Source organism: Stenella coeruleoalba (genome assembly GCF_951394435.1).
Source record: "Stenella coeruleoalba genome assembly, chromosome: 5".
Classification (NCBI taxonomy): Eukaryota; Metazoa; Chordata; class Mammalia; order Artiodactyla; family Delphinidae; genus Stenella; species Stenella coeruleoalba.
The window spans coordinates 27009306-27035641 of NC_137150.1; the positions used below are offsets into that span (position 1 = coordinate 27009306).

A 26336-nucleotide genomic window follows, 5' to 3' on the forward strand; every position below is an offset into this window, starting at 1 on the left:
TGCTCTGGCGCAGGACAGTGTCTGTCTGAAAGAAGGGGCAGCTGTTTCTAATTGGCACTGTTACCATATGGGCTGGCAACAGTCCTGCTATTATTATTAATTTTATTGTTCACTTTTCATCTTGTTTTAGTATACTGTCATTTACTCAGAATCCCAGGAGACTTGAAATTCCTGCATGCAAGGGCGTCTCTCAAGCTCTCTCTCAGGGCCAGCACTCAAGTTTTCCACATCCCTCCTGCTGGGGTAATTAACTTGATCCAGTTTATCAGGACCTTCTCAGTTTTGGCAGTGAAAGTCCCACAGCCTAGGAATCTCTCAGTCCCAGGCAAGCCTCCCTCCTTGAATGCCCCTTACTCTTCATCCTTATTGATGGAGAACAGCCCACACTACCCACTGGTTCTCCCTTAAGCCTTAGTTTTACCTGGAGCATGACTTCACCTTCACTAGAGTCTTCTCATCGAGAAGGTCAGGGTCACTGGTGGAGAGCTTCCTACCTCCAGTCACCTACCTCCAGTGACCTCCAGTCAGCCCCTGTTGTGGGGATTTACCTGGGACCCTCTCCCTCTTCCTCCTCCTTGACTGACCACCCCTTGCTCCCAAGCTCCTTCCCCTGCACTGTGGCTCTAGTCCCTCCTCCAGCCATCCCTTGTGACCATGTGTGACCACACTCACAGGGTCTCCAGCTGCCGCCAAAGAACCCAGTCCAGCCAGGCTCCTGTGGAGAGGTCTGGGATACCAGGATTAAGCATAGAATGTGATGGAGGAGAAGTGAGCAGTAGAATCTTTATGATGAGATGGGCCATCCAAAACTCACCAAGGCTGCAATGCCACATGGCCTGAGAGAAGTTAAAACCAACAACAACAAAAGGCCACGTGGCAGGGGATACACAGACAGACAGTTTCAGCAACACTGAGAGCCACTTTCGGGTGGACCAAGAAAGAGGATAATTAACAAGAAGAAAAAAGTGGAAAGATTTGTTATAGCCAAGAGAAAAAATTCAGGGCAAAGACCCCAAACTCATGGGCAGCAGAGAACCAGGGAAGCTCCTTATTCTCCCTCTGGCAGAGCAGCTCCACCCTAGAAAGTGTGGTGGCAGGAGTGCTGTGTTCTCTTCTCAGTGAGGTTAGGGCTTTGTGCTCCCAGCTCCCGGTGCCCAAGGATGACCTGATGGCTCCTGTCTACCCCCACTGGAGCTGAGGTCTGCCTCCTGAGCTGCTCAGCCCTCAGCAGACAGAAGGGAGATATAAAACGTGTGAAAGGGGAAAATTGGAGTGAATGCAGTGCCCGTGAAGGGATAACCAAGAAAGGACCCCATTATGCCCCCAACCCCACACCCATCACCGTCAAGGCTGGCAGCTGCCAAGCTGGCAGAAGAAAGAGAACCAAGGAATAGAGACGATCAACACTTCAATTCCAGAGTGATGGATACATCAGGCCTGCCTTTCTCCCAGCCTGCCTCGCGAGCCCCTCCAGCAGCAGCAGAATCGGGACCATAGGTGCGGTCCAATAAGCCTTGCTGCTTCTGGGGACTACAAAGGGAACTTTTCATTGTCACCCCCCTCCCCGTCCCCCCAGTGATCAAAAGCATCAACTTGACCAGATCTTCTGTCTTATTTACTGGTTGTTGTGCCTTCAGCCCTCAATTTTTTTCAACTTTAAAATAACTTCTGTAGCGTTCTCAAATCACATCTTGCCTACAGCTGGAAACGCTTAGATCACAGTCACTGTAGCGAGGGGGAGACATCGCCATAGGGATGGAGGCCTGAAGCCTGCAGAGAAGGGGACAGGGGAGGGGACTCTGCCACAGGCTGCAGACAGGGGTGGGAGTCCCCTCCAGTCCTTACTTCCCAGTCTAATCTGAACCCCACCATCTGCTCGAAAATTGGGCAATCACAGATCATATCAGCAGAAACATTTGACAACACAATCTCAACCTGTCACTGAAAATAGGACACATCTGTTTATTTTATTTTATTTTTTACTTACTGTCTATGAACTAAACCATAAACATAAAATCCCGACTCCTATGTTTATATAAGAAAGGTATTTTAAGCAAAGTTGCCCATGGCAGTGTAATTTTTTTTAAATGGGAAAATCTTGTAAACAGCTCAAATATACAAAACCCAGTAGCATGATTAAGTAAACTATGATACAAGTATATGATATATAATTATGCCTACATTTAAGTAGTATTTTTTTAATCCATTTCAATCTGCTTGGAAAATGTTCTGTGCAAAGAAAAAAATTTAAAAAGGCTCTGAACCATACATACTATATCCAAATTAATAAGACCTATGTACCTAGACATGAATAAAAACAGGCCGGCAGGGTTTTAGGAGTGTGGGTATACTGTTTGACTCTTTATTCTTTTTAGTAATTTTCACATGTATTTGAATGAATAGATGCTGGTTCCTGTTTCTGCTAGATTCCGACTCTGTGTTTGAGTTATGTGGCTACTTCCCCAAGGCAGTAGCCCACACTGTAGATTCCAGAGCTAAGTCTACACCTGATTCTCTGCAGGCCCTGCTATGCACTGACCTCTGGCTGAGGCCAAGTGAATGCTCAGAGAGCAGGGTGGGACACCACTCTCTGGCCCTCAGGAATGAGCCCCGCGGCAACCAACTTGGAACGCAAAGGCGCCTCCGTGGTGAGGCTGACACAGACGGCCCCTCTGCTTGCCAGGACCACAGGTCAGAGAGCCGTGGGGCAGGACAGGCTGAAGATGGCTGTGTCCGGTGCCAGTGATCCCGAGGTTGCTGGATGGGGCAGTGAGGCCTGGATGTGACCGTTGCCTGGTATCCACGTGGTACTCAGCCAAAGACCTCTTTTATGGCTTTTTGCCACTGCCATAAATTACCTAAATACTTATTTACTTACATTTTTCTTTAAATGTCTTTAAATTTTTCTTTAAGTTTTAAAAACTTCATTGAATTTATTTAAAAAGAAAACTGAAAAGCCAGCAATATGTGCCTCAAATAGAGCGTAATCTAAATAAAATACAACAGAATGTTATTAAAATTCTAGTGCAATGCTGTTGCCTACGGAGGGCTATTGGGATAGCGCTTGCTCTTTGTCAAAAAGAGAGATTAGCAAGTGTTTGAGGGTACTGAAGACATCTTGAGCCTCCCAAATTGCACCTCTCTCCTTGACATAATCAGAAAGATTAAAAAGTTAAAAGGGAATGGATTAGCACGGGATTCAACTTTCTTTAACACTATGTCCGGGTACCATGGAAATCTTCTACTGCCAGTGACATATGCCTCAAACACCGGACAATCGGCAGAGGGGAAAGAAGGCAGCACTTGGAGTCTGAGGGTCTGGAATTGAGTGACAGGGCTGGTCTGTCCTTAGCTTGGTAACCTGGAGCAGTTACTTAATTTCTCTAAGTCCCAATGTCCTTATTTGCAAAACCGAATCATAATAGCTGACCTACTTTTTCCACAGGGTTGGTGTGAGGCTTGGATGTAATTTTGTGTGTGCAGGAGCTGGCGCACGTGTGTGTGTGTGTGTGTGTGTGTGTGTTTATAATAAAAGGGCACATGGTCTGCGGCAATCTGAAAGTATATCTTGCAACGAATAGGTTATTCCACAGGGATAAATGATAGGTAGAATGTAAGGGGACGTTCATTTTCAACTAACGTTTACAGAGTTCTGCACAATTCACAAACGACTTTCCCCTGCATTGGTTAACTGGTTGTCCCCAGACTGCCACATAACCAAACAACACAGGCAACGTAGCTTGGTGGTGCAAGTGGGTGACGGCATCAAGCCTTCAGAACAAACTCCAAGCTTACTTTTCTTCTTTCCTTAACATCATCATCACAGATTTTAATCACACCATTGTAATCAACCTAAAATGAATAAAACACGGCTATTGATGATAATGAGAATTATTATTACTCTGATTACTCTCACTACTACCCTTGCTAGGATCATCAGAGCTGATACACTGGACATCTCCTGGCTGCCAGCGCTCTTGCATTAGTATCTCATTTAATCCATGCATTAACCCAGGAATAGGTACTGTGTTTACCTCCATTTTAAATATAAGGAAACTGCCCCTCAGAGGAGTTCAGTACCTTATCTAAGACCATATAGCTGGTCAAAGGCAGAGGCTAACTGTGAAACCACGTGCGTCTGCTCAGAGCCTGGGACTGCTCACAACCAGGATTCCTTTTTCGCTATAAGACACCATCGCTCTACAAACCCCCAGGGAGGATCTCTGCCATTGGGCAGCTTTGGGGCCCAAAGCACAAACAAGGGCCCTGGGTGAGTCCAAAGGCAAGGAGGCAGATAGATGGGCAGATGCTGCACAGAACAAGGAGGACCCATGGAGACAACCGTGGAGGAAAAAGCACCTTCTGCTACTACCGGTTAGTCAAACCAGGCCAAATCATGCCCCAGGCAATTTTCTGGGCAGCCTTCAGAGAGTCACCCAGGCTGGGAAGTCAACTGTGCCTGATCGTTCTCTGTAGCCCTGTGCTCCCCAAAGATAAGTCCAGACTGGCCCAGTGTAGACAAATGAGCAGTTCTATTACTTCTGAAAGGCAATCTAATTCCCTTCAAATTTAAAAGTTTCCACGGTTTCCTAACAGGCCTCACTGGGGCTCATGTAGAAATGAATAAGCTCACGGTGTGCCCAGCTTGCTTTCATTACCATTTTTTTTGCCAAGCAGTGGACAGAATTTGCATTATGACTCAAGGATTTTTCTGTATGTGATTCTCTAAGATCATGTCCACTGAGCTCAGACACCGGGTTGAGAACTGAGTCAGGTCTCATGGACTTGACTGAGGTCTGAGGGAGGTTTCACTGACTGAGAGAGAGCGCCTCTGCTAATCAGCTGGGTCAGGAATCAAACGCAAATATCACAGGGAAAGGGAATTCACAGCAAGGATGAAAGCCCTGGGCTCCAATCCCAGCCCCACGGCTAGCCTGCTCTGGGACACTGAGTAACCTTCTTGGGCTCTCTATGAGTCAGTGATCTCCTCTATGAAAGGAGAAGAGAGAAGGATCATGGAAAGTAAACTCAAATCTACAAAACTTCTACTATATCTTGAATCTTTGCAACATGCATCCTAGACATTCTTTAAATTTAATCAACACAGCAACCCTGGGAAGCTTATACATTTATTCCACAGATGAAAAGAGTGAGACTCCTGTAATTGGTGAATCCATCTTATTGCCATGAAACCACACCGTCACAATGAGCCATACAGGGTCAGGGAATGAGAGATGTGTGTGAATGTGACCGCACATGCACACAACTTCTCTGGAAAGCATTTTAACAGGTTTCAGAACTTTAAAATATTTGACCCATTAATTCCAATTCTGAAATCCATCCAAATGGTAGAATCAGAAATGTAGACACATATTGTAATAAAAAAGACTTGAAATAGATAAACTGCCAGTCATCTGACACCAGTCTGAATGGCCATCATCAAAAAGTCTACAAGTGATAAATGCTGGAGCGGGTGTGGAGAAAAGGGAACCCTTGTGCACTGCTGGTGGGAATGTAAATTGGTACAACCATTATGGAGAACAGTATGGAGGTTCCTCAAAAAATTAAAAAAACGAACCACCATAGGATCCAGCGATCTCACTTCTGGGTATATACCCAAAGGAAATGAAATCAGGGTCTTGAAGAGATTATCTGCCTTCCCATGTTCATTGCAGCATTATTCACAATAGCCAAGATATGGAAACTTCCTGTCTGTCAATGGACGAATGAATAAAGGAGATGTATACAGACATTATTCAGCCATGAGAAAGAAGGACATCCTGCCCTTTGTGACAATATGGATGGACCTTGAGGGCAGCATGCTAAGTGAAATGTCAGACAGAGAATGATAAATACTGTATGATATCACTTATATGTGAACAGTGAAAAAGCTGAACTCATAGAAACAGACAGCAGAATGGTGGTTACCAGGGGTTGTGGTGGAGAAACGTGGAGATGTCAGTCAAAGGGTACAAACTTCAAGTTATGAGTTTGGGAGATCTAATGTTCAGCATGGTGATTAGAGTTAATAATATTATATTATATGGGCTTCCCTGGTGGTGCAGTGGTGGAGAGTCCGCCTACCAATGCAGGGGACACGGGTTTGTGCCCCGGTCCAGGAGGATCCCACATGCCATGGAGCGGCTGGGCCCGTGAGTCATGGCCGCTGAGTCTGCGCGTCTGGAGCCTGTGCTCCACAATGGGAGAGGCCACAGCAGTGAGAGGCCCGCGTACCGCAAAAAAAAATAATAATAAATAAATTTTATTATATTATATTAGATACTTGAAAATTGCTAAGAGAGTAGACCTAAAGTATTGTCACCACAAAAAGAAGTGGTAATTATGTGAGGAGATGGAGGTGTTAGGTAACACTATGCAGTGGTAATCATTTTGCAACATATAAGTGTATCAAGTCAACACGTTGTATGCCTTAAACTTACACAATGCTATATGTCAATTATATCTCAATAAAGCTGGAAAAAAATAAAAGAATGGTAAACTATAGAATATTCATTGAGTTGGAAATCATGCAGCCATTTAATGAGATGCAGAAGAGTATTTAATAAAATGGTTTATATTCATTAGTAGGAAAAATAAGTTATAATATTGAATATAAAGTGTATCACTATTTTTGGATTAAAACAGAGTAGCAAAATGACTGGAAAGAAATACACTAAAATGTTAACAGAGACTCTCTCTGGGGGTAAGAAGATTTCACATTTTCTACAATAAGCACATTGTCGTAAGCAGGAGATATATAACAAAAGCTATTTTATATCCCTGAATTTTGTATTTATCCACAAAATTCAATCATGATTTTTATTTAAATGAGTGATATTTTAGGTAGGAAATTTTTCTTAAAAAGTTTTTAAAGAGAGAAAATCTCAAGAGAAACCACACAGAGCAAAAGTGATACGGGTGGAACCATCCCCCCATGAGCTTATAGCTCATCTCACTGGCTAAGCTGGAAATAAAGACCACTGGGATGAGGGTGGAAAAACTGACACACAATACCAGAGCAGTTGATAAGGGGGGGACCAAAAGCTGCAGTTGACTTCAAGAAGTGATGGAGCTGGCAGATACGAATTTTTCAATTTTATGAGAACGATAGGGATCTGAAATAACTCTTCAGTATTTTATTTTTAAGATAAATGTTTTAAGATAAATGTTCTTTGCAGCATGCATGGCTGGTTAGTGTTTGTGTCCTGTCTCAGAGACAATCATAAATAACACTGAGAAAAATAGCTTTGACCATTCTAAAAAGCACCTTTACTTTTTACCCATAAGAACTTGGAAGATTATATTTTGATGCATTTAGCTAGATTTTTTTTTTTTAAACGTAGCTGCCAATATCAGGCGGAGTGTAGAGATTGTCTTCAGATGGAAATAACTGCTCAGGGCTTCGCTTAGAAGCAAACCTTAGTTTCAAGAGGTGTCAGAACACCTGCGGTCACATCTGATGGTGTGAATACAACTTCAAGTTTAAAAGTATTTGATGGATTTAGAATTGAAGGAAATCCTTTGGTCAATCTTCAGGTGAAATGATTAACTGTCCTTCAGGTCGACAACCGAGGAAGGTTAAGTGTTTGTAATCCAAACTTTCAAATAGCAGATTCGTTTGAATTTTTTTTTTCCATTTTAGTCTTTACATTAGAGTTTATAAGTTTACTGTAGAACAGCTTGTTCAACGACCTCAGTTTCCTAGTACACTACTGGATGAGAACAGGGCTACACTGAGGCGGACACAACGAATAAACAGACACATCCCTCACTTTTAAAGTGTTAGCCTCACTACCTTACAGTGACTTAAAAGCATCTGTTTACTTCCCATTTAACATGTCATTAGTTTTTTCTCTTGTATCTTAAAGAGGGGTCACATACTTGAATGGAAAGATGAATAAAGGACCTGCACATGCTCAGTCTAATGAGGGAAGCCGCAACACAACTCTGTATTTCAGATCTAATTCATCAAGATAAACCAGAATCCTGCAGGTTTTATGCAAACTTTCCCAACTTCTAAATGCTGTCTCTATTTCATTTTTTAAAGCACACAGTGCATGCCAGTCCAAACATTCCCATGACCCAAACATTTTTGCTAGTGTTTGTTTTAAAATCTCATTTCCAGGGGGTTGATGAGAATTGCTGATTAACCTCAGTATAGTTATGTCCAAGAAGGGGATGAGTTGGAATATTCCCAGGCTGGTAAAGAAGGTCTGGGGAAGACACCTCATCCACTGTGGAAAAGACAGCATGGGATTCACACTGCCAAGTGGCCTTTGGTTGAGCTGGGACCTCTGAGGATGGCTGGAAGATGTATGGAAATGTCCCAACTCTAAACACCATGGAAGTCACAGTTAGGTACCCTTGGTGGTTACCATTCTACATAAAATAAAGACTAAGCCTTCTTCTGAGAGTCTAGAGTATCTCCCCCATGCTCTGCGAGAATGCTTATGGGTTTGTCTTCACATAAGGCTGAATTTCCCCATTTAACTCACCCCCTCACTCCTTACTTTATAATGTTCCGTAATGAAAAACAGGACTTCACAGAGCTTATCTCTTAGAAGTGTGAAAGAGCCTTTTTTTTCTGCCCAAGTAGCTCATAATGTAACAGACAAACTGTCAGAAAAACTAGACTTCATCATGGTAAAAACCTCAGCCTGGCACCCATCGATCATAAAGCAATCTTCCAGAAATCTTGAAAACCTTCATTAAATGTCCTGTCTTTCTTCTGACAGTTATAAAGTGTTAACAATATCACTCACGATGTAGGCATCTTCAGAAATTCTTTGTCCAACCCCTCCCCGCCCCGCCCCGCCATCACCCATCCCCTTTTCTTTGCCAAAATCTATGGAACCGTGAGACACAGCCATCTTCTTTCACACACCCCTCCTGGGATCTGGCCCTTGCAGGAGGTTAGAGGAGGAAGCAGTGGTCATCTTGATGACAACGAGAAGGCTCTCAAGCTGCAAGGGCAAATGGCACTGCCCCCAGATTCCTCCTCTAAAAGCCACACCCATTTTGAAGCTCAAGGGCACAAGTCTGTCCTACCCTGAGCAAATAACTCCCGATCCTTTTTGCTTTCCTTTTTCTCTTGTCAATCTACCAAGTTACAAGTCTTCACCCGTTCGTGATATGTGGGTAGTGGGGACAGTGGGTTACACATCTTCTCGTGTCGATGAGAAGATACAGAATTTTCCCTCTGTCTAGAGGGAAAATTCCCCCACAGGCCTTGCTGACCCAGCTTTTCCAACTCCAGAGGCCACTTCAGCAATACACCATCTCTCACAACAAGAAGATATAAGGGTCTTGCATTGCAGGCAACACCAAGGAGAAAAACCATAAGGAGATACAGAATCCACACCAGGAATCAGAAGAAGCACACAGCTTTGAAAGCACAAGCCGATCTGTGAGAGCCACAGGTAGTGACAAGAGCAATGAAGCCCAAGCCTGGGTTTCGTGGAGGTGTCCCGACTTGTCTCCCAAATGAGCAGAGCCCAGCCATGCTAAGCTCTCATCTCACCTGCAAAAGGAACCGGTGCATCTTTATCCAGGGCGACAAGTGGTGGGTCCAAAATGACTGTGTCGTTGTTCTCTGTTATGACCCCGTGATACGAAGTCTCAATCCATGGCTTGTGCTTGTTCACTGGAAAACAATGGAAACAAAAAGATTGACTTTTAAGATCATTACTTGAATCCATAATAATATTATGAATATTGCCCAAATCCCATTATTTCTATTTCTAGATGCCCAGTATAGATATTTTAAAAAGTTAATCAAAAGCTTTAATTCTTAAATGCTACTATCTATTCAGAGATGTTTCAGAGTTAAAATCCATTATCAATCAACAAACTAGCAGATTACAACTGCGTGCTGGGATTTCTGACCTCAATCTTATCCAATCCATCATTAGGAGCTGTTACTAAATTTTATATACATGTATATGGATAAGTACCAACAAACGTGTAAATATACAACAAACATTTTAATATTTTCTGATCCATTAAAGACTGAGTCTATCTAAATGGTCTAAATTATATAGCATTTTAAGTTGCTCTTCAATAATTTGATCAGCTGAATGATATACTCTATAATGTACAATTAATACACTTAAAATGCATATCATATATATATTACTAGTTGAGGTGCCCCCCCCCACAAAAGATGGATTGGAGTCCTAACGTCCAGTACCTTGCAATGTGACTTTATTTGAAGATAGGGTCTTTACAGAGGTAATCAAGTTAAAATGAGGTTATTACGGTGGGCCCTAATCCAAAATGACTGGTGTCCTTATAAAAAGGGGAAATTTAGCCACAGAGACAGACATGCACACAGGGAGAGCGCCACGTGAAGAGTGAAGTTGTGCGGTCACAAGCCAAGGAACTACCAAAATCTACAAGAGAGACCTTCAGAGCAAACATGGTCCTGCTGACAATCTGATTTCAGACTTTTGGCCTCCAGAACTGTGAGTCAATAAATTCTTGCTGTTCTAAGACACCCAGTTTGTGGTACTTTGTTACAAGCAAATGAATACAAGATAACTTAAAGTCAACCAGCACTAAGACTTGTACCAGGATTGGTGTAATAGTCCTATGTGAAAATCTTATCTGGTGAATATCCTATTTCTGCTAATTCCAGCCCCTTGATTTGTCTCTGGCCCAGCTCTCCTATGTGAATGGCTGCAATGGTCTCTTGACTTGTCTTCCAGTAAGAAGTCTTGTCCCATTCCAATCCATCCTCCACACTGACATTAAGAGTGATCTTTCTAAAGTAGTGATCTAATTCTTCAACTGGGAGCTCCTTGGTTTGTCCTTTTCTTCCCCCAGAGGAATCTGGGTGCAGAGTAGCTGCTTTCGAAATGAAATGACAGATTATAGGGAGCCCTAGAATAATCAAAGCTGTCCTAATGCTAATCCTCACAACCTGCTTCACAGTTTAAGAGACGTTGTCACATATGTAATGCTCCCCCCAGCAACCTGAGAGGTAGGTGTGATCATTATGGAAATGACAAAGAAACTACTTTCACAAGGGGTGACTTTCCCAAGATGGCCACAGGGTTAATAACTAACAATGGTGAAAACGCAAAACTCTTTCCTACATCATGATATCCAAAAAGTGCCCCCCCACACACACTCATATCATAATATATGTAATACACATCACACTATATAACCCACATTATAATATATATATACACACAATACATAGTACATATTGTTTCAATAGCCATGGCAAAGCAAAAGCTTACACATAGATTTGAGAACAGATCTGTGGCAGTGGCTCTGTCCCCTTCCCACTTCATCATGCTTTGAAAGGTCAGTTAAGAGCTGTTCCAGGGTTGGTGGTAGGCTCAACCTGGGCCACTGTTTTGCCCTTTGTCACCCATTCCACAGCAACCATGAACTAACCGAGGGGCCGTTTAGCGGGGCATGGACATATGCGTGGCTATTCTCAGTTGTTGGCCTCTGAGACCTATTTCTGATGATTGAATCATGCCCAGGGTAGAGAACCCGTTGCCTAGAGCAGGTCTTAATGGGGCAGCAGGCTCAGCCATGCTCACTTGTTGGCATTCAAACTAGTGCTTCCTTACGGACCCTGGAAGAATTACAGCCACTCTGGGTTGTCCCCACACTCCTTTGCTCTTTTATTAGCCATCAACACAAATGCAATGTAAATAATTTGCGACTGTTGGGAAAAATAATTAACCTTTTTTTCCTTTAATTAAACCTAGGGGCCTATTCATTAGAAATGTGTACAGAAGATATACCAGGAGCTTACCCAGTGTTGCAGATTCACGCACCACTTGGCTCAGTGGCAGACAACGGAATCTAGAGTCACGGCTGCTGGGCTGTGGCCCTGGTTTAGCCACTTCAGGGCTGATTCAGTGCAAGTCAGTTGGCCACGCAGCATCTCAACTCCCTCAGCTATAAAATGGGGAAGATGACACCGCCCACAGGGTTGTCATGTCATTCAGATGTCCTCCACTGGCCACATAGCCCCTGCTCTTTCATTACCCCCCTGCTCTCTGGGCAGTGAAAGTGTCACAGGAAAGGTGCTCTGCAGACCCTGAAGTTAAGAAGTCGAGATTTCTGCATCATTAGTGGGGATTCTCCTCTCTATCACTACTATAGTTAGTTGAGTACCTACCACATATTAGGCATTTTACATTCATTCATTAATCCTCACAACAACCCCTCTAGATGAGACGTCGTATCTCATTGTACAGGTGAGGAACTGAGTCTCAGAGGGGTTTAGATATTCCCTTTTTGGAAAATAAAGAGGTTCATATTCCTAAAATTTCTTCATTTCTCTCTCACTTTCTAACTTCCTTCAGATCTATCTCAACTTTGCTTTGTCAAGGTTGATAAACATTTGCACTTTGATGAGTAACCCCAATGAAATCTTCTTTGCTTTGTGTATAGATCAAATCCTCAGGTCTGCAAACCAGTAACTTAAATTTACATTATTTTGACTACAAGGATACAATTCATGGCTGAGCCAATTATCGTGCGAGGATTACTTTTCCTTCCTAGTGGTCCAACCATCATTCCAAGAACACCATTCCTTGTATAGAGACCAGTTGGATTCTTGATTCATTCATTCCATCAAATGGCTGGATCATCCTCCATTTTAACTTGCATTATATTTGGAACCAGCCTCCTTCATTTATTGTTTTTAACTTTTTATTTTATATTGGAGTATAGTTGATTAACAGTGTTGTGTTAGTGTCAGGTGTACAGCAAAGTGATTTAGTTATACATATACCTGTATCCATTCTTTTTCAAATTCTTTTCCCATTTAGGTTGTGTCATAGTAATACTGAGCAGAGTTCCGTGTGCTATACAGTAGGTCCTGGTCGGTTATACATTTTAAATATAGCACTGTGTGTACTTGTCAGTCCCAAACTCCCTGACTATCTCTCCCCCCAACCTCACCCTTCTGCCCTGGTGACCATAAGTTTGTTCTCTAAGTCTGTGAGTCTGTTTCTATTTTGTTAATAAGTTCATTTCTATCATTTTTTTTAGATTCCGCATATAAGCAATATCATATTGTTTATTTTTTGTTTTCTGAACTTAATGATTGTCTTGATTGTCTTTTTATTTCTGCTGAGTAATGAAACACAGAACTACTTCCCCACATCCCAACAATATTATAGCTTTTTAATCTTTCCATCTATTACTCATTCCTCATTTGTAAAATGGAGACACTTTCTTCATGGGAATATTGTAAAAACTGCATGATCATTTAGGCAAATCTAGTACTCCTGACATGACTAAGCATTCAAATACTCTGAAGTCCCCCTAGCTCATCTCACGCTTCTGAATGGTTGAAGTATAACCTTACATTCTCAGAGGTATTTAGCCCAGCTTCATTCATTCAACAAATAACTATGGAGTACTTAAAATGTGCAAAAACAGTCTAAACATCGGCGGTAAAATGGGGGAAAATGTCCCTGAAAAAAGCATTTGACAAAATTCAATATTCATTCATAATTAAATCTATCAACAAATGAGGAATAGAAGGAAACTTCTTCACTCAGATAAAGAGCTTTTATAAAAATCTATAGCTAACATCATACTTAATGATTGAAGAGTGAATATTTTCCCACTCAAGTTGGAAATGAAAAAGTAAAATTGTCTTTATTTTCAGAGAACATGATCATCAATGAAGCAAAATCTACAAAAGTACTACTAGAGCTAATAAGTGAGTTGAGGAAAGTCACAGGATAGAAAGTCAATCTATAAAAATCAATTGTATTTCTATGTACTAGAAATAAACAATTGGAAATTTAAACTTATTAATATAATAGCATCAAAAAATGAAACATTTAGGAATAACTTTCACAAAATACATGCAAGATCTGTAAATTCTCTAAGATATTGCTGAGAGAATTTAATGAAGACCTGGAGAGGTCTTAGTGGAGAGACAGACAGTGTTCATGATCTGGTAGACTCGATATAGTTAAGATGTAAATTTTCCCCTAACTGATCTATAAGTGTCAATGCAACCCAAGTCAAAATAATAGCAGAATTTTTAGAATGGTTAAGCTAATTCTAAAATTTATATGAAAATGAAAAAGACCTGATATAGCCAAAACAATTTTGAAAAAGAAGAGCAAAGTTGGAGGACTTACACTACTTGATTTTAAGACTTATTATAAAGCTACTGTAATCAAGACAGTGTGATACTAACATAAAGATAGACATACAGGTCAATAGAAAGAATGAAGGGTACAGAAATAGACACACATACATATGGTCAATTTCTGACAAAGGTTCCAAGATAATTCAGTGGGGGAGAAGATAGTCCTTTGATTAAATGTTACTTTGGAACTTCAATCCTACTGCTCATCATACACAAAAATTGTCTCTAAATAGATCATGATCTTAAATGTAGGAGTTAAATTACAAAACCTTTAAAAGAAAGCATAGGAAAAAAACCCTGAGTGTCCTTTGTTTAGGTGAAGATTTATTAGAAGGGACAAAAACAAGCATGAATCATAAGAGATAAAATTGATTCATCAAACTTTATAAAAATTATAAATTTCTATTCTTGGAAAACAATTTTAAGAAAATATTTTAAAGTTACAGACTATGAGAAAATATTATATAAGCATAGCTCATAAAGGACTTGAATCCAAAATTTATAAAGAACTCTTACAACACAAAAATAAGACAAATAATGGTTTTTTTAAAGGCAAAAATTTGAACACACTTGTCACCAGAGTAAATATATGAACAGTAAAGAACAAGAAAAGATGTTCAACATTAATAGTTATCAAAAATGTGTAAATTAAAGCCACTATGGGATATCACCATGTCACTACTAGAGTGGTTAAAATAAGACGGACAATACCAAGTTCTGATGAAGACGTGAAGCAACTGAAAGTCATCCATTGCTCGTAAGAATGTAAAATAATATAGTCACTTCGGAAACAGTTTAGCAATTTCTTATAAAATGGCTCAGCAGTTCCATTCCTAGGATTTATCCCAGAGAAATGAAAACATAAATTACACAAAAACCCTTGTAGGTAAATGTTCATAGACTCTTTATTCAGGATAGTGCCAAAGTGGAAACTAAAATGGCCATCAGCTAGTGAATGGATAAACAAATTGCAGTATACCCATACAATGAACACCTACTCTGCACTGAAAAGAAATCAACTGATGCGAACGACAAAACGGATGAATCTCCAAAGTATTTCACTGGTGAAATGAAAGAAGTCAGACACAAAAGACTTCATGCTGCTTGATGCCATTCATATGACATTCTAGAAAACGCCAAAGTATAAGGATAGATAACAGATCAGTAACTGCTAGGGTCTGCTTGCAAAGGGGCACAAGGGAACTTTCTGGGTTGAAGGAACTGTTCTGTATCTTGATTGTGGTGATAGTTACACCTCTATGTGTCTTTGTTGAAACTTATCAATTTGCACATTTAAAAAGAGTGAATTGTATTGTGCGTAAATTATACTTGAATAAATATGGGACGAAAACAAAGTCCTTATCCTCAAGAGACTCTCAGACTAGAAAGGGATCCACGATACCAGTGTAGCAAGAGGTAGGTAAGAAGAGGAAAAGCAGACCACTATGGAAAAAGAGAGAAGTACTCACCCCACCATGGTAATCCAGAATTACCTCCTGGAGAAAGTAGATTCTAAGTCCTGAGCAGTAAGAATTAAGCAGGGATACAAGATATGGAGGGTCCCAGGCAGAGGAGCATTGCATGGGCAAGGGCCTGATGGTAAAGGCACCCTGCTACACCATGGGGAGAATGTGAATAGTTATATTTGGTTGGAGACCATAGCTTGAGGGGCAAGGCCAGCTAAGAGGCTGGACTGATGGATATCATCTACATCACCCAGGGCTTATTGGCTTGCACAGAATCATCCAGGAACCATTTCCAGACTCTGGCTTCAAGAGACACTGGAGAACCATCTCCTTTCCAGAAAGAAGCAATAGGTATTGATGCTGGTGGCTCGGCTGTAATTTCCTATTTAATCTCTTCCCTTCCCTGACAAACGTTTTGCCTTTTTGTTCCAATAGACTGAGGCCAGTCAGCACACGCTTTGCTCCATTTGGTTGTAACTTCAGAACTGACTTTTCATCGGTTCTTCACGAGATAATGTCCCTGTTTGCTATACAACCCCTCTTGAGGCTGAACTCTGTCATATCATGCCCCCTTAGGAACTGCTTCTTGCCTCTGTCCTGTCTCCTTTCCATGATGTTTCAGCATCTGGAAAATGCCTGTGTCTTTGCACTCATACAGAGGAAATGCCAGTGTGATATTTCTGCTCCATTTATATAGAGAAATTAGGTCTTGCCCCTCAGTGCGCCTTTAACTAGAACACAGATGCATCCGCAGAACATGCCTTGGCTCTCGTCTCTCGGCTTCCACTCAATGCACTCACTGAAAAACTGCATTAACACTCAATCCAAGCAGCAGGGCCAAGGGGCTGATGATCCACCCTTTGAGTCTTTCTACCTACATCCTTCAATTAACCCTCTGGCCATTGCTAGCTCCTCAATCCTCAGAATTCTCCCTGGGTAAAAGTGAATTGTGAGTAAAAACATACCAGACTGATTGCAAAATGCTCCAGTGAGGTTAACTACATCCTAGGAAATGGGTCACTCTAGTGACTGTCAGGCTGTTCTGCCCGCCATGCCCAGTTTCCCCTTCTGACTCCATCCGCTGGTAGAATTGCCTAGACCAGGGGGCATCCGTGGGTGGAGTAGGCTGGGCCAATTGGTTGGATCTTTAAACTTTCATTTAAGAGGCCGAGAAACTATAAGGTATTTGGCGATGGGCACTTGAGGTGAAAATTCATAAGGAGTTGGGGCTGGCGTTCATGCAGTGATCACCCAACCCAACATTTAGACGGAGATGGAACGCTATTAAAATCCAAGAAAGCTAATCGGTCAGGAGACAGAGGATTTGAGAGCCGACATACAGAGAGAAGAGAAGCACCCCAAGCAGCTGCAGAAGATATAGAGGCTGGCCCCCCATCCTGTTCTCCAGTCCTGGCCCCGCTCACCCTTCACTGACTCGCCAGACTGCTGTGGCTTGTCTGAGGCTCCCAAGTGAAGCCTTTCAATAATTCTTCCCCCAACCATCATTTTTTAAATTTGCAGTAGTTTGAGTGGGTGTCTGTTCTTGCAATAAAATGACTCCTAACTACAATAATTGTCATAGCATTTCAAAAAGTATTTTTATTCCTTGCTTTGGAGTGAGGGTAGGATGGGATCTGTGTCTAGGTGGAGGTAAGCCTGCCTAAGGGCAAATCTGGTCCTGACTTCCCTGCCTAGGATCCATCAGAAGCTCTCCTGCTCTCCAACCACAAGATCAGGGAAGCCACCCAAAGACCCCTGCTCCCTCCGTGATCCATGCCTTTGCCCTCATTGTGCTGTCTACCCCCCTGTCCTCACACTCCTTTCTCCTGGCTCCTGCCTGTTCATCCTGCCAGAGGCAGCTCCAGCCCCCCCTCCTCCAGTGGTCCTCCTCTGTACACCTTGTCACCCTGCATTGCCTGCTATTAGGCTATAGGTCCGCTGCATTGCCATTAGCTGGTTCCTTGCCCCTCCTTCCCCCTCTTCAAGGAGAGGAAGCATCCTAGTCACAATGATGTCCACAGGTCCTGACACAGTGCCTGGAACCTTGATAAATGAGGTGAGCACACCTTTGCCTTCCCAGCACCTCCTGAAGCAATTAGCAGCTCTTTGGTTCCAATGAGCAGGTATTGCGACGTCACCCAAATAGAAAGAGGGTGTGCCTCGCAAAACATAGGGTGACATTTGCCATCACTTAATTAGAGGCACTATATATCTCTTGCTAGAGGTACCAATTAGAGAGTTTAAATGCAAATCCCATGTGTGTGACTCACATATGCAAAGATTCACAGAGGATGAGGGTTACATTATACTGTGTTAATTGGGTTGAAAAAGCATTTGAAGAAAAGATGGCTGATGGGTGCTTTCAGTGAGGGCGGACCAGTGCTTTCCTTCCCTTCCTTCCTCCTTTCCTTCTATCCATCTATCCATACATTTATCCACCTTTCCTATTTTTTTCTTCCCTCCCATCTGTCATTTTCCATCCATAAATACTCAATTGTTTAGAGTATGGGTTCTCTGAAAGTCATGAACTAAATTGCCCCAGCCTGGGGATGAACCAGAAACCATTATCCCATTGAGTACTGGCACGTGGGCAAGGAGAAAGGCTAGCAAGAACTGTGCACTGGGGAACTGTGTAATCTCACAAAAGTGCGATTTTTCAGCTCTCTGCACAAGCCATCCAGATAAAGCCAACTGCCCAAAGCTTGCCCTAAGACAGACCCTGAGATTAGGTGTAAGTGGTACTGGGCTTAATGTCATAGTCCTGACACTATGTAACCAACAGGGTATTTTAGTCAAGTATCAATCTTCCCAGACCTCTGCTCACTCTCCTTTAGAAAATGGAGGTAATACCAACCCCGCAGGGTTACTGGGAGGAAGATGAAATGAGACACTAAGCCAGAGCTGAGTCAGTGGTGATGAGCACCTTAAATGTCCCCAGTAAAGGCCCTTTTATTCTGAATCTCAACACCCACAGCTTCGGTGAGGACCCCCATGGGACCCAGCCTGCCCCATACAGACATGCCCAAGTTACCCAATAAATCTACTGGTGGGCGGGGAAGATTAGATTAAGACTGTGAAGAAGATTCGGAGCCATTCAGGAAAAAATCTTTTAGAATAGGAAGAGGGGAGAAAAAGACTGTGACGGTTTAATGCTCCCATTCAATTACTAGAGCCAACACACTTCCACACAAAATGTCTTACCTACTGAACAACCTTATTGGACTGAAGTGTGCACTAAATTGTCATACCTATAATTCCCCAAGATTGTTATTACTTCAATATCTCATCCTTCACTGCATTTAAAATATCTCTAACCCCTAAAACCAGCCCATAACTTACTTTGGAATTGATGCTACTACACGTAATTGTCTACAACTCTTTCTGTAATCCACTGTTCAACCACGAGCACTACATGACTAACCAGGAGCGGCCACTCCGGAGGGCCTACTGTGTGCGGTCTCATGAAATCCTCCCCATCGCCCCTGTGGGAGGGTTGCATGGGCTCCACTTCATGGATGAGGTTATGGAGGTTCAGGGAGTTTAAGGAAATCATACAAGGTCATGGTCCCTAATGGAAGGACTGAGGTGCCCACCGCACTGGGTCATTCCTCCCCCAACCAGAGGTCAATGCAGCAGCACATAGTTGTTTCCATCCCCTGTGGGTCGAGCCTTGGACCAAGTGCTCTGAGGGGGCACAGAAGAGCCAAGACTGAACAGACCAGAGAACAGGCAGAGCTCTCCAGAGAAATAGAACCAATGGGAGACAGAGAGATTGAGACAGATAGAGACAGATAGAGCTAGAGCTAGAGCTAGAGCTAGATAGAGATAGGAGATATATATATATATATATATATAGAGAGAGAGAGAGAGAGAGAGAGACACACACACATACATATATAGATATGTTTGTGTGTGTGTGTGTGTAAAGGAATTGGCCTACACAATTGCAAGGGCTGGCAAGTCTGAAATTCATGTGGCAGGCCTGCAGGCTGGAAGCTCAAGTAGGAGTTAATGCTTCAGTCTTGAGGCAGAATTTCTTCTTTTCTGGGAAAACTCCATTTTTGCTCTTAAAGCCTTTCAACTGATTGGATGAGGCCCATCCACATTATTATTATTATTATTTTTTGCGGTACGCGGGCCTCTCACTGTTGTGGCCTCTCCCGTTGCGAGCACAGGCTCCGGACGCGCAGGCTCAGTGGCCATGGCTCACGGGCCCAGCCGCTCCACGGCATGTGGGATCTTCCCGGACCGGGGCACGAACCCGTGTCGCCTGCATCGGCAGGCGGACTCTCAACCATTGCGCCACCAGGGAAGCCCCCACCCACATTATTGAGGATCACCTCCTTTACTTAAAACAATTGCCTGTAGATGTTAACCACATGTCCAAAATGCCTTCACAGCAACACCTGGATGAGTGTTTCATTGAATAACTAGATACTATAGCCTAGCCAAATGGACACATAAAACTAAATATCACACTCACTGAAGAATCTTTTAAAATATTATATTCAAAATGAGTGAGAAGATTGGATGTGACAGTGCAACTTCCTTTTAACCTCAGACAGAAACACACCAAATTCTTGTTTCTTTACTGGCAAACTAATAAATAAAACCTTTGTGGCTTTTGCTATCAACTTTGTTCTAGAAGGTAGCAAATGTGAGATACATTTTTATTGCAAATTCCATTTCATGTCTTAGATCCCAAGGTGTTTAGAACAACGAATGGCAATTTTCTGGTTTACAGTATATTCACCGCAGAATGCTCACCTGTTTCTCAGTGCTTCAGAAAGAAAGCACTGGCAGGTCAATTTCACTTCTTATTTATGCGGATTGTTATCTGCATTTCTCCAGCTCTGGCTCCTTCCTGGGAAGTTGTAGGATATCAGAGGTAGAGGATAGGCTAGAAAAGCCTGCCCTCTACCACCACCAAACACACAAAATCATCATAAAGCTGAAAGCCAAATGCCCTAGGTCACCCTCATAATCAACCCTGATCAGGGTATCAGACAAGGTGGTTCCATTTGTATTCAAGTTGAATTATCTGCACTCCCATCTGCTCAGCTCAGCTCAGCTCTGCACCACTGACTCAGGAAAGCATTCTCTGACCCTCCCCTTCCTCTCCATTCCTAAAGACACCCCGCCGACTTAATTAGTTCTTTCCTTGTCCCACCATAGCCCCCTGCCTATCCTTAGCACATCAAGGACTAAACCGGGCTGTAAATATCCTTTTGTGTCTTTCCACTACCAGATGGTGGGTAAAGATGCTGGGTCTTTCATGCCTGTATCTCTAGCCCTAGCACAACAGTTCTCAAAGTACGGCCCAGGAACCCTGAGGGGTCCCTGAGACCCTCTGAGGGGTTCACAAGGTGAAAACTATTTTCATGAAAGTACTAAGGTGGTATTTGCTGTCTTTGTCCTCATTCTCTCTGGAGGAGTTTTCCAGAGGCTGTATAAGAGGTATCACAACAGAATCCAGAAACAGTTATGAGAATTCAGCTGTCTTCTCATCAGCCAGGCACTTGCAAAAATGTAAAACAAGGGCACTCTCCTCGTTATTTTACAATTTTGGATAATATAGTTATTTTTAATAAAAAGTGCTCTGTTTTTATCAATATGTGATAGGTTTTTAAATTATTTTTAACTGAATTAATAAAGATATATATAGATCACATTTTATTAGCTCTAATTACTAAGGAAATAAAGAGCAATAGGTCAAATCCACAAAAACCAAAGCTTGTGGGTTGTTAATGATATTTAAGAATGTTAAAATGTTCTGAGACCAAAAAGTTTGCTGTATAACCTGGCAAAGGACTTAAAACATAGTACATACTACTCATGTAGGAATAAAGAGAAAAGGTGTGAGCAGAGGAACAGGGGAGAGTGAACAAAGAGACAGAGTTGAGGGAGGGAAAGAAAGGATGTCTAAAGTTGTCAAGGCCAGGCTCACATAATCAATTCTTAATTTCATCTTTGTTGGGGGAAAGTCCATCAACATGGTGACAAGACCAGTCCTTTCTCTCGTTCTGGTTGTGAAAGAAGAGCAACTGATTGACTTAGTTTGCACACCACTTGTTGTAATGTTGTGTAGCTAATTTTTGCCATGCTGATTTTTCTGGAAAAAAGCAAGAGGAACTTCCTCTCTTGCTGTATGAACCTGAGTGCATGCTGTCAAGAGAATAATTGTCTGAAATCACAGTCCTTATATCACTTGCAACCTGGTTGGAGACACCACCATAAAAAGACACAAACTCCATATATCATTCCTGCAAAAGGCATCAAAGGTTAAAAGCATCATGATGGATTTCTGAAATAAATCTGGACTCTGAATTTTCAGAGTGTTTGGGAGGCAACCATTGCATCTCAACAGAGAAATCATGATCTTAGCAATTTTAGAGGGTAACTCCACTGCTAAAGGTGTCAATTTTTCCTAGAGGTAAATAGAACAGGTCTTTGCAGCTGGAAGAGTCTCTCAATGCTTAAGGCATCCTTCTCAAAAGAAACTTTTGGGATCCCTGATCTGACAATTTCTAAGCACCCTGGGGTCTGGCACGTGGCAGGTGCCCAACAAGTGTGATTAAAAGATCAATAAATGAATATGTTCTTACTGTTTTTGTCAATCATCTGCACAAAGACCCATGTAGCACTCTGTATGGAATCACCATTCCTCACCAATTATAAATTCTCTTAACCAAGATATCTGGTTTGGACATATTTACTTCTGAATAACTTTGGTTGATCAAGAGAATGTTGGTTTCCACATACACCAACATTACTTCTGGGGATAACTGAACAAGGAAGAAATAAGGAAATAAAAGCAAAGAGGATGTATGGACAGATAGGTAAAGGACATTGGCAGAAGATAAACACCATCCTAGAACAGTTCAGCATGGAATGAGAATTCCATGGAATTCCATGGAATTGAGAAGGTCCCAGGAGGAAGGTAACTCCGACTCATGAAAACAGATTGTCACAGGACATTTGGTGGGGAACAAGATATATGTTATTATCTGTTACGAAACACACAAGTGTATGAGCAATGAACTGATTTAGGATTGGAAAAGTCTACAAGATTCTTATGAGCACAGAATGATGCATGGAATTAACTGTGCAGAGCTCACGATAGTGAATTTCAGATGGGTATCATGTTATTGATATTGCTGCATATGAGTGAAAATGGAGATATTTATTAAAAATGTCATATGTTAATCCTCAATATCACTTTTGCATATCCTTTTTTAAAAATGAGGATTGAATTTCTCAACAGTGATGGCTGCTCCCATTGTATGTTTCCAAGAACTCAATCCACTTCACAAAGGGCATGGGCAAGACCTCCCCTGCTGCCCTGCTGGCATCTGGTAGGGTTAATATGGCCCTTGTCCTTTCTGATGTCAGCAAGGTCTACTGGTCCAGGTCCTCCAAGAAGCCGATGCCAAGACCCAAGATGGGATTAAATGTGCAAGAATTTTATAAGAGAAAATGCAGATTCGATCTTGGTGCAAATGTAATCCCAGTGCAGGAAAAAGAAAGAAAAGGTTGGGTGAAAGTGTCTCATACCATCATGCAGTCTACGTGTGACTCTACAAAGCCGAAGCCCTAGGGCCCCCTCAAGCCCAAGGCAGCAGTCAGAGCAACCCCATGTCTCCCAGGAGTCTTAGCGTCCCCCAGTATCCCCACACTCCACAGGAATAGCCCGTGGAAGGCATGGCCTCAGAGCCCAGGTATTTTAATTCCCAGCCCCTAATTTTGGGAGAAAGGAAGGGCAAGGATGTTCAGCTTTTGAATCTGAGTTACCTGCTCATTTCTTACAGATGAGTCCCTGACCAGGTATAATCTACCATCCCCATTCAGATGTTCAGGAAGCCCTCCCCTCTGGCTGACACTTGGGAACAGAGGCAACTTTTGATTTCCTTCCCACACTTGCTCCTCACATAAGGGCCACCATCTCAGAAAATGGCACCTTTACTGATGCTCAAGCAAAAACCCCAGGGGGGGCTTGATTCCTACCTTTTCCTAACCAGCAGTCCTCTCACACCCACACATAGTCCGTCACAGGTTCTGCCATTTCTACACCAACACAGTGGAATGTGGAAGCCCTCTTCCTTCTATTTGGCAAGATCCTATGCCCAGCCAATATTATTCCTTGCCTGAACCTCTGCAAGAACTCTCAACTTTATCTTTGTGTTTTCACTCTTCTCTCCTACAATCCCTTTTCCACAGAGCTTCTGGAGCGACGGTTTCAAACAGAAAACTTGATCATGAAGCAAGCCATGGCCATGTCTGCTTAGACCCTCTCAAATCTGCCCATCACATTTGAAATAAAATGCAAATTTCTTCCCATGGTCTATGAGGCCCAGTCCTGACTCATCCCGCATCACTTTTCCTCCCCCGCGATACACCAGCCACACTGGTTTCCTTTTTATTCCTCAAATTCACCAAACGGAGTCCTACCTGGGGTGCTTGCACTAGCTGTTCCCACTGTGTGGAATGCCTTTCCCCAACAGCATGACTAGCTGCTTCCCATAACTCTGCCCTCAGCTCAGACCTCAAAGAGCCCTTTCCTGAAGACCTCATCCCAACTGTCTCTCCCTGCCCCCATAACCCACTCTTTAATCATTCTATCACAGGGATCACACCTTCTGTAAGACTTGACTCTGTGATTGTCTGTCTGGCCCCTGTGGAATGGATGCCCTGTTTTGTCCAGCACTGTTTCTCCAGAGCTGAGACAGTGTCTGGCCCACTGTAGGCTCTGACAAATACATGCTCAGTCAGTGAATAAACGGGCCCCCACCATGACTGTCAGCGAGGCCAGGGACGTGTCTTCCTGACATGGGGCCCCCTCTTGTCGAGCACCTTCCTGGCTCAGCTCAGCTCCCTCCGGAAGCCGCATTCCCCACATGGTGCTCTCTTCCACCTCCCTGGCTGATATCACAGCCCTCTGATCGGCCTCCCCATGGCACCCCAGGCATCCACCATCATCCTCCACTGGTGGATGACACTCAGACTCTTTCTATCTCAAGTCTCTCATTTTCACCCAAAGAGAATCTGAGAACTCCAGAGGCCTTTTAACCTCCAAAGAATGAGGCTCTCAGAGAAGGAATTCAGGGGCAAGGTGATGATTTTGAGAATGACTTCTCTGATTCACCTGTGCCATGATTTCCTTTTTTTTTCTTTTTTTTTTTTTGCGGTACACGGGCCTCTCACTGTTGCGGCCCCTCCCGTCGCGGAGCACAGGCTCCAGACGCGCAGGCTCAGCGGCCATGGCTCACGGGCCCAGCCGCTCCGCGGCATGTGGGATCTTCCCGGACCGGGGCACGAACCCGCGTCCCCTGCATCGGCAGGAGGACTCTCAACCACTGCGCCACCAGGGTGGCCTGTGATTTCCTTTTTAAACACGACCCCTAAATATACACAGGTACACCCAGCCCTCATAGCTCTTTCCACAGCACCCACTGCCTGAGCTGGGCAGAATGCCGAAGCTCCAAGCCAGAGCTCCAGCCACGTTCCCGCCACAGGTAGGCGGCTCCAGCCCTGAGGAGTGACATGATCACAGGCAGAGCATCCCCATGCTTTTGCATAGGGTGACGTGTTTTTAAGTGCCTGGCAGCCCCTTGTCTTCCCTGTGCCAGCGGGTGCATCTGCTCCTCCACCCCTACATCTTTTTTGTGTGTGTGTGTGGTACGCGGGCCTCTCACTGTTGTGGCCTCTCCCGTTGCGGAGCACAGGCTCCGGACGCGCAGGCCCAGCGGCCATGGCTCACGGGCCCAGCCGCTCCGCGGCACGTGGGATCCCCCCAGACCGGGGCACGAACCCGTGTCCCCTGCAACGGCAGGCGGACTCTCAACCCCTGCGCCACCAGAGAAGCCCCACCCCTACGTCTTTCTAAAGCAGCCTCCACCTACACAGTCTGAGCGACAGGGTCCAGAAATGGAGCTGAGAGGGGTCATGTAGGTTACCAGGTGCCAGGATCCCCCCTCCCCTCTCAACAGTAGAGGCTGAAACCTCATCTCTTCCTCTACACGAGTTTAGCAAAAGCCCCACATCATGCCCTGGCATGCAATTCTGAAATCCTCATAAACCAACCTCTCAGAGATGCCACATACACCAGGAAGGCACCCAAGCTCCACAGCCCATGTGGCTCCAGTCACAGGTGGATCAGGCTTCCTTTGGGAATGTTGGAGCTGGAGTTCGTGCGTGTGGGGACACTCCTTGGCTCCAGAGCATGTCTCCAGGGTTTGTACCTACCAGGCTCTCTTTCGGTATCTGCTGGATTCATGAAGCATTTATGTCTGGGATACGTAGATTGCCTCCAACTCCACTAAGCATGGAGTGGGAGAAAATGGGATTTCCTACAGCACAAGGGAAGGGAACTAGCTATGAAGCGTAGCTTTATGATACGGGGGCTGCTTCATCCTGGGGGTTGAAAGAGAGAGTAGATTCAACCCCCTGGAAACAACTTTCAAAATGGTTTCCACCCACACATCCATCTGGACTAATGGAATGTGAACACTGATTGCCCATGTACACGGTGGAAGCCACAAGTAACAGTTTCATTCCACAAAGATTAATTTAATGAGTAACTACTGTATGTGGGAGGGACAATGGAGGTACAGCACTAAGTAAGTACATTGGTAATTAAATTGGCATCTGTGCTGAGGAGAAATACAAGATCCCATGAGGATACATGTCAAGACATTTTGAGGTTGTTGGAGGGCCCACTCTTCAAAAGG

The 26336-nt window shown here is 43.4% G+C and overlaps 1 protein-coding gene across 2 annotated transcripts in view; it reads right to left on the bottom strand.

Moving 5' to 3' along the window:
• The window catches only part of CLSTN2 (calsyntenin 2), a gene marked incomplete at its 3' end in the record, with an annotated part of 635319 nt that overhangs the window by 384909 nt on the left and 224074 nt on the right, over window positions 1–26336 (bottom strand). For both annotated transcript variants that reach the window (XM_079922344.1, XM_079922343.1), the window contains exon 2: window positions 9521–9643. In XM_079922344.1, the coding sequence (XP_079778470.1) occupies window positions 9521–9643 (123 nt within the window). The remainder of the gene's footprint in view (window positions 1–9520; window positions 9644–26336) is intronic.